Genomic DNA, 9,740 nt, shown 5'->3' on the forward strand with positions numbered 1-9,740 from the left:
AATTAGCTGGGCGTGGTGGTGGGCGCCTGTAATCCCAGCTACCTGGGAGGCTGAGGCAGGAGAATGGCGTGAACCTGGAAGGCGGAGCTTGCAGTGAGCCGACATGGCACCATTGCACTCCAACCTGGGCGACAGAGTGAGACTCCATCTCAAAAAAAAAAAAAAAAAAGAAGTGACTCACACAGCCCCCTTCCACTCTTCAATAACTGTTTTGTATACCAGGTACCAAGCTTCATAGGTATGAGGTCCTATAGGAAACTAAAAAGGGCTGAGATAAAACATATCAGAGGTGGTGACCAACTTTAGATCAAGCAGGGAAGGATCCTCTGAATATCTGATACTGAGCAGACACCTAAAAGAAGGAGATAGTCATGAATACAGTGGCAGGGAGGAGTCTACTCATTTTTGAATACCTTAAACACTTGATAATAAATTGGTTAAAAATAAAGAGCTCAGGGGCCAGGCATAGTGGCTCACATCTGTAATCCCAGTGCTTTGGAAGGCTGAGTAGGGAGGATCACCTGAACCCAGGAATTCAAGACCAGTCTGGGCAACATGGTGAAACCTCATCTCTACAAAAAATGTAAAAATCAGTCAGGCGTGGTGGTGTGTGCCTGTAGTCCCACCTACTCAGAAGGCTATGGTGGGAGTCGTTTGAGCCTGGAAGGCCAAGGCTGCAGTGAGCTATCATCGTACCACTGCACTCTAATCTGGGCCACAGAGCAAGATTCTGTCTCAATAAAAAAAAAAAAAAAGCTTAGAATGTTCAAGAAGCTGAAAGACCAGAGAGGTCAGAATAGGGTGGGGGTAGGAGAAAAGGTGACTATACCAGGTCAGGGTGAGGGACTAGGAGGGTGGGACATCTGGAGGTTTATTCTAATGCTAAGAGAAGTCATTGTTCTGCAGCAGGGCAGTGACTACACTTCAGGCCTCACCCTCACTTGTGCTGTTGAGGGAAGAAGGATGGGACTGGGAAGAGAGTAGGAGACCATAGCCCAGAATGGGCCCAGGTGAGGTGGAGGCAGTGGAGGGCTAAGAGGCTGAACTGGAGAGTCTCTGCAATGGCTGTCTAGTCACAGCCAGCCTCAACTCAAAATCCCTTTTCCTTAGTGGGAGCCAGGAGACTAGATTATATACTAGCTCATGCTCTGGGGCACTGTTCCCTAGGCTCTTGGTAGAGACAGATAACTAACCATCAGATGTTTTCTCCTCTGTCAAACCTTAACATGCTTTCTTTTTTTTTTTTTTGAGACAGGGTCTCACTCTGTGGCCCAGGTTGGAGTGCAGTGGCGTGATTGTAGCTCACTGCAGTCTCGACCTCCCGGGCTCAAGTGATCCCCCCCGCCTCAACCTCCAGAGTAGCTGGGACTATGAGTACACGCCACCACACCCAGTTAATTGTTATATTTTTTTATGTTGCCTAGGCTGATCTCAAACTCCTGGACTCAAGCAGTCCCAGATCTCAGCCTCCCACAGTGCTGGGATTACAGGTGTGAGCCACAGTGCCTGGCCAAGCAAGATACTTTCTCTATCTCTTCATCAACTATAAATTACTTGGGTACAAAGCATTTCCCAAAATGGCCAAAATGAAACAACAGTGTAAAAACATGGGAGGAAGTTAAGTGTTAAAAGTATGTCCAGAATTCTAATGCAAATCTTTTTTTAAAGCAAATTTTTTAACCTTGTGAGCACAATAAATCAAGGCACCAAGAATCACGACTTTCAACGTGAACCCTAGAGAGAAAGTGAATCCTAGAGAGAATACAGACAAATTTGAGAACTGAGAACACCCACATCACCACCTAGGGAAGGCAACCTTTGAAACTGCTCCTCCCTGCTATGGTAGGAGAATGCCCATCTCGTGCCTTATCCCCAGAACTTGGGAATATGCTACATTAGATGGCAAAAGGAATTCTGCAGATGTAATTAAAATACAAACTTTAAAATAAAGAGATTATCCTGGCTTCTCCGAGTGCACTAAATCTAATCTGAGCCCTGAAAAGCAGGATATTTTCTCTAGCTGATATCAGAGATGTGGCAGAAGAACTGGCCCTCGCTGGAGGGAGACACATAAAAAGCATGAGAAAGAATTTGGGCAGCTTCTGGGAACAAAGATTGACTCCTGGCTAACAGCCAGTAAGGAAAGAGGGCACCTCAGTCCTACAAGCTCAAGGAACTGAATATGGCCAACAGCATAAATGGGCTTGCAAGCAGGTTCCACCCCAGGGCCTCCAGTAAGAAATGCACCCTGCCAACGTCTTGATTTCAGCCTTGTTAGGCCCTAAGCAGGAGACCTAGTGAAACCTACCTGGACCTCTGACCTACAGAAACTACCAGATGATAAATGTGTGTTTTTTGTTTGTTTTTGAGACGGAGTCCTGCTCTGTCACCAGGCTGGAGTGCAGTGGCGTGATCTCGGCTCACTGCAATCTCCACCTCCCGGGTTCAAGCAATTCTCCTGCCTCAGACTCCTGAACAGCTGGGACTACAGGTGTGTGCCATCACACCTAGCTAATTTTTGTATTTTTAGTAGAAAGAGGGTTTCTTGTGTTGGCTAGGACGGTCTTGGTCTCTTGACCTCACGATCCACCCGCCTCAGTCTCCCAAAGTGCTGGGATTACACGCGTGAGCCACCACACTCGGCCAAATGTGTGTTGTTTTAAGATGCTAAATTTGTGGTAATTTGTTAGAGCAGCAATAGAAAAATACACCAACAGCAATCTCAAAAAAAAAAAAACAAAAAAAAACTCAATTCTCCTGGAAGCAAAATAAAGCTAAGTTAGGAAATATCTAGTCACTCTCAACACCCATAAACTCTTCAATCACCCTCCCCATCCTCTAACACTTTCCCTGCCCCCATTTTCTGTGATGATAACTCACCCTTCCAGGTCTTAAATTCTGGGCTTTCCAAAGAAGAACCCTTGCCCTGGGGACTTTTCTTGCAGGAACCCTGAAGTGGGATATCTCTCAAGATTTCACCTACAGATAACTATAGTGTATCAGTAAAACACTGTTCACTGATTGTGCAATATCCCCAGAAATATCCCAAGGCTATTCTTCCCAAAGCCCACAGCTACTAACTCTACAGTCCCTACTCTTTCCACTGTACTGAAAGGTTTCCCAGCATTCAGCCTGGCTTCCTTCCTTCCACAATGCTTCACCCTACACCCCACCCCCCTCCATCCAGTTAGTCATCAAGAATTGTCTACATTCCCCTTCCTCTGGAATCTGTCTTCCTCTTTCAGTTTCTACCACTGTCTAATGCAGGCCTTTATAATCTCCCGACCGACTAGGTCATGCCACAGTCATTTCATGGAGCAATGTGGCAGGCAGTGAGCTAGCAGTGAGAATACAAGGATGAAAAAGGACAGGTTCCCCACTCCCTCCAAATGTTCAAACTCCCTTAATGGCTTAACTGGTCTCTCTTCTCTGTCCTTTATCCATCTCCAGGGACTCTAGGGATATTCCCAACACTGGCATTTCACTACTTCAAAGAATGCCACATGCCAAACACAGGCTCAACTCCTTAGCACAACACCCCCACTAAAGTGCTAGTACCCGCTCACCCTCATTCCATTATCTCCTGAGCTCCCTTACTCCTCGAGCCCGGGAACTCTCAGCCTACAAGGTCCTCCCTCCACGCAGTAAATGCGCATGTTTCCTAACTCCTCAGCTTGGAATGGTGGCTATTTACACTCCTACTTGTCTTTCTAGGACTCAATTTATTCGTCACCTACTCACTAGACTGCCCCTGGTCGGCTCAAGTTAACCGCCGCTTCGCAAGAAACCTCTGCAGTATACACAACATTACAGACTGACAAGACTGCACTGTGACGGTTCCTTTACCGACAATGCCATCCCTCAGGAAAGGGGCTGTGTCTCAGGCAAACCCGTGGAGAGCACAACACGCCAATAAGCTCAGTTAAAAACTGCTAATAGAAACAAGCAGTCGGTGGTAAGGGGCTAGAGTTCCTCTGGGCGGGGCCACTGACCCCAGTTCTTCACTCTCTCCTCCAGAAACAACGATCGCTTCCTGACAGTGGCTTCCTGCCATCCTTTGGCAAAGTCCACATTCCTTCTGGGGGTCACCCTTAGATCCTCCGTCCCACCGCCCACACCCCAAACAACTACCTTCCCAATCTCATCTTAATCCACCCTCCTCCCATCACTTTCTCTCACCGTTGACGCGCTTTTCTGGAAGAGAAAACATGAAGCACCCAGCTCTGCTAAACACACTACAGCCGGCTGCCTCTCTCCCTTTCCCTATTCAGTGTGGTTCAAAAAGCGGGGGAAAGTCTGCACCCAAAGCACACAAATGACGAATGAGAAAGCTCAAGACGATGATTCATAAGCCAGGGCTCGTTGGTTTGCAGAGCTCGGCCCCAGGAAAGCTAACGAGCAGTTCATGTCGGGAACAGAGGGGCCAGACAGGGGAGGCCCGCGCTCTGGGACCCACGCAAATCCCCGGCGCCTTCTGTCTCCCGGCGCCCTAGGTTTCTCACAGATCCGGCCCTGGCCTCGCCCGCCACGCGAAGGAGGAAGGCCCCGCAATCCAGCCCCCTGCCCCGACCACTACTCACATTTGACTAACCAGCTTCTGCCGGAAGGCGGTGCTCCGCCAGTCGGTCTCTTGCCCTGAAACGTCCATGCCTGTTCCCCAGCTCCCGCAGCCCGTAGCCCGCCCGGCCGCGACCGCCGCTGCCTCAGCCACAGAGCCAGGCCCAAACCCGGAAACCATCCGCGGCGCCTCTGCCGGGGGCCGGAAGTGAGGGGGGTTGTGGGAAATGGAGTCTCACGCATAGGCCTGTGGGAAATGAAGTTCCCCGCCGAGGACGAAGCGATCTCAGCTCCGCCCGGCTGGGAGACACACGCCCCTCTTCCAGTGCAGCTGTCGGACAGGGCAGGTGCTCCCGCAGCAGGGCCGCGCCTGACAGCCTGCATTTTCTGCGACTCTTCAGTGTGCTGGCCTTATCTAGTCCCTGACATCCAGACCCCTCTGGGATGCCGGGCCAAGCTGCCAGCTATCTGCTATCTGTAGTAATGTTAGGGAGAGAGTGTTTATCAAATATGTGTGGGTACCCACTGTGTGCCAGTGCAATGTGATCTGGGATCTGCTTTCCTGCGACTGCCTGCTAGCGCCGCCCCTGAAGAGCGACCAGATGGACTCTCATCACCACTTCGCTCTTAGATTTTTTTGAATCTCACATGTCACCAATGGCTGTATTTGGGGGTTGCGGATGTATTTGGAGGCCCCTAAACCACGTTTATCAATTTTTAGACATGGGCTTTCCCCTTTGACCAGCAACCATGTCCCCTTCATGGAGAACTCAGCCCAGCTAGTAGCTGGAGGCCAGATGTCAAACGAATTTGATAGGTGAAGGTGAGCGAGCTGAAGGTGGGATGAGGGGTTATGGGGGCCTGAGAATACTTTTAGGAATGTAAAAGTTCTGCCTCCTCGCAACTATGGGGCATTTATCTGTTACCCTGAGGAGGGAGGTGATGTGAGGAAAATCTGGAGCCCAAGTGGTTCATAAGTACCAGGTGGACACCAACCAATATGGACCTCAGAGTGTGGACTGGCACCTACTGAAGCCTAAGTGCCAAGCCCCTGCTAGGTACTGTACACCCCTTGATACTGTGCCCCAGACAGGAGGTTGAGGGTGGTAGGGAGTGGGTAGGAGAGGAGTGAGCATTCTCCCCAAAGAGGCCTCTCTTGCCAACAGGGTTTCAGGTCTTGTGTTGAAGCGAGAGCTCTTCATGTTTTCAAACATTTTCTGCTCTAATACTCCCAAAGTTAATTTTTCTTTTTTTCTTTTTTTGAGATGGAATTTAGCCCTTCTTGGCCAGGCTGGAGTGCAATGGCACCATCTCAGCTCACTACAACCTCTGCCTCTGCCTCCCGGGTTCAAGCAATTCTCCCACCTCAGCCTCCCCAGTAGCTGGGATGACAAGTATACCCCACCATGCCCAGCTAATTTTTGTATTTTTAGTAGAGACAGGATTCCACCGTGTTGGCCAGGCTGGTCTCGAACTCCTGACCTCAGGTGATCCACCTACCTCGGCCTCCCAAAGTGCTGGGATTATAGACATAAGCCACCGTACCTGGTGGCAAAACTAATTTTTTTTTTTTTTTTTTTTTGAGATGGAGTATCGCCCTGTCGCCCAGGCTGGAGTGCTGTGATGCCATCTCGGCTCACTGCAACCTCTGCCTCCCGGGTTCAAGTGATTCTCCTGCCTCTGCCTCCCAAGTAACTGGGATTACACATGTCTGCCACCAAGCCTGGCTAATTTTTTGTATGGTTAATAGAGACAGGGCTTCACCATCTTGGCCAGGCTGAAAACTAATTTTTAAAAACTGTATCTAGAGTGATCATCTTGTCCGGGGTCGCCCAGGAAATGCCACATTTTAGTGTTCTTTTACTTTTTTTTTTGAGACAGAGTCTCGCTGACACCCAGACTGGAGTGCAGTGGCGCGATCTCGGCTCACTGCATCCTCTGCCTCTCGGGTTCAAGTGATTCTCCTGCCTCAGCCTCCTGAGTATCTGCGACTACAAGCACCTAGCACCACAACTGGGTAATTTTTGTATTTTTGGTGGACACAGGGTTTCACCATGTTGGCCAGGATGTTCTCAATCTCCTGACCTGGTGATCCACCCGCCCTGGCCTCCCAAAGTGTTGGGATTACAGGCATGAGCCACCGTGCCTGGACCTGTTTTGTTTTGTTTTTGAGACAGTCTCGCTAGGTCGGCCAGGCTGGAGTGCAGTGGCACGATCTCCACTCACTGCAGCCTCTGCCTCCCAGGTTCAAGTGATTCTCATGCCTCAGCCTCCCCAGTAGCTGGGACTACAGGTGTGTGCTGGGACTACAGGTGTGGTGCCACCACAGCCCACTAAATTTTTTTTTTTTTTTTTTTTTTTTTTTTTTTTTAGTAAAGATGGGGTTTCACCATGTTGCCCAGGCTGGTCTTGAACTCCTGACAGGTGATCTGCCTGTCTCAGCCTCCCAAAGTGCTGGGATTACAGGTGTGAGCCACTGTGCCCAGCCCCAGGTTTAAATTTTGAAAGTTCTGTGTTCTGGCTGGGCGTGGTGGCTCACGCCTGTAATCCCAGCACTTTGGGAGGCCGAGGCAGGTGGATCACCTGAGGTCAGGAGTTCCAGACCAGCCTGGTCAACATGCTGAAACCCCATCTCTACTAAAAATACAAAAGTAGTTAGGCATGGTGTTGCGCGCCTGTAATCCCAGCTACTCGGGTGGCTGAGGCATGAGAATCACTTGAACCCAGGAGGTAGAGGTTGCAGTGAGCTGAGATCGTGCCATTGCACTGCAGCCTGGGCGACAAGAGCGAAACTGTCTCAAACAAACGAACGAACAGGTTAATAGGGTACTCAGGACAACCCTCCCTCTTCTGCACTGTGGTTGATGGAGCCACAGACACATAATTCACAGACATAGGCAGAGAGAGGCCTGGAACTTTGCCAGGAGTTTGTCATCACAATAAAATTGAGTGACTATTCCCTTTGGTATTTTCCCCAGAGCTCTTTTTCTACTTGTCCCTGCATTGGGTTGGTGGTGCCCAGGGCAATGATCCCTGTTGAGAGTCTGGATGGATGACCTGGAAAGGTGGACCAGGGAAAGTAGGAGGCCATGGGAAGGTTGATCCTGAAGTGGACTTACCCTCTCTTGACAATGTAGACCCTCCTGGGATCCCCCGTCTGGATGTTGATGGTTTAGGTGTCTGAGAATAAATGGAGGAAGCCGAGGGTATGCAGAGGCCAGACCTGCATCCCACACTATGTTCTGGGGATCCTCTTCTCGGGGGAGATCCTCACTGCTCATGTGGCCATGTCTCTAGTCTCCAGGTTCCTGCAGGCTACTGTGCCAAGGCTGTTTCCACTCAATGGCCACATATTTCCTGGACACCATTCTTGGCTCTGCAGGAGGTAGGAGCTGGAAGCTTCCTAGGCAGATCAAGCTTCCCCCTCAAGAGCTTAGCACAAGCCCTTTGAGCCTATGGCTGTCTCCCTACAGCCTCACCTCTAATCTTCCTCCTTACTTTGGCACTCAGTCCCTGGGAGGTGGTAACCTGCCCCGCATTCCATCCTAGCACCAGCCAGATGTAACTCCTCTGTGTGTTTGGCCCAGAGACTGTAATCACTTATGTATGTGGAGGTAGGGAGGGAGTGGTTGTTTTTTCTTTTCTTTTCTTTTTTGAGCTGGAGTCTCACTCTGTTGCCAAGGCTGGAGTGCAGTCATGCATTCTTGACTCATTGCAACCTCCACCTACTGGGTTCAAGCAATTCTCCTGCCTCAGCCTCCCAAGTAGCTGGGACTACAGGCATGCGCTGCTATGCCTCGCAAATTTTTTGTATTTTAGTAGAGACAGGGTTTCACCATGTTGCCCAGGCTGATCTCGAACTCCTGAGTTCAGGCAATCCGCCATCCTTGGCCTCCCAAAGTGCTGGGATTACAGACATGAGCCACCACGCCCGGCGGTTATTGTTTCTAAAAGCCATACATGGTAGAAACTTTAGAAAGGCCCAAACATTATGAATCCCATCAGCCAGAGGCAGCATTGTCAGTATTTTGGTAAATTTTCTTGTCCTCTCTGTTCCTTTAAAAACTGTAATGGGGGCCAGGCACAGTGGCGCACATCTAGAATCCCAGCACTTTGGGAGGCCGAGGTGGGCCGATCACCTGAGGTCAGGAGTTCAAGAGCACTCTGGGCAACATGGTGAAACCCCGTGTCTACTAAAAATACAAAAATTAGCTGGGCGTGGTGGCACATGTCTGTAATCCAGCTACTTGGGAGGCTGAAGCAGGAGGATCACTTGAACCCGGGAGGCAGAGGTTGCAGTGAGCCGAGATGGCACCACTGCCCTCAAGCATGGGCAACAGAGTGAGACTCCGTCTCAAACAAACAAACAAACAAACAAACAAAAAATGTAATGGATCATGCTGTAGATGCCATTTGAATCCTGTGTTGTAAACCTAATGTTAGAGCCTAGGTATTTTCATAAGTATTAATTTATTATTAACTAAAATTTTCATTAAAATTTAATTATAATTTTGATTATAGAATTACATCATGGGTAAATCTATATACCACCAAGTGTAACAGATTTAAAAGGCAATTTTAAGGCCAAGCGGGTGCGGTGGCTCACACCTGTAATCCTAGCACTTTGGGAGGCTGAGGTGGGTGGATCACCTGAGGTCAGGAATTTGAGACCAGCCTGGTCAAATGGTGAAATCCCATCTCTACTAAAAATACAAAAATTAGCTAGGTGTGGGGGCGCGTGCCTGTAGAGGCAGGAGAACTGCTTGAACCCGGGAGGTAGAGGTTGCAGTGAGCCAAGATTGCACCAGGGCCTGGTGTCACTCCAGCCTGGGTGACAGAGCGAGACTGCATCTCAAAAAAAAAAAAAACCAGTATCATATGCCATATCTATGAATCTCTCACGCCTTGCTCACTCCAACGTTCTTGGACATGTAAGTTGACAGTGTCATCTTGGTGCACAGTTTCAGAAATTGTCCTGAATCCAGGCTTTAGAAATGTATCCTGGGGCTGGACGCAGTGGCTCATGCCTATAATCCTAGCACTTTGGGAGGCGGAGGCAGGCAGATCACTTGAGGTCAGGAGTTTGAGACCAGCCTGGTCAACAATGCCAAACCCTATCTCTACTAGAAATACAAAAAGTAGCCAGGTGTTGTGGCACATGCTTGTAATCCCAGCTACTGAGG

The 9,740-nt window shown here is 49.4% G+C and overlaps 1 protein-coding gene across 1 annotated transcript in view; it reads right to left on the reverse strand.

Moving 5' to 3' along the window:
• The window catches only part of MED15 (mediator complex subunit 15), an 87,862-nt gene extending 83,083 nt beyond the window's left edge, over positions 1-4,779 (reverse strand). Inside the window, 1 exon segment of the mRNA XM_017882602.1 lies at positions 4,581-4,779. Coding sequence (XP_017738091.1) covers positions 4,581-4,738 — 158 coding nt within the window. The 5' untranslated portion in view covers positions 4,739-4,779.
• Positions 4,780-9,740: the final 4,961 nt, after the last annotated feature.

Source organism: Rhinopithecus bieti, unplaced genomic scaffold, assembly GCF_001698545.2.
Source record: "Rhinopithecus bieti isolate Rb0 unplaced genomic scaffold, ASM169854v2 scaffold_13317, whole genome shotgun sequence".
Taxonomy (NCBI): Eukaryota; Metazoa; Chordata; class Mammalia; order Primates; family Cercopithecidae; genus Rhinopithecus; species Rhinopithecus bieti.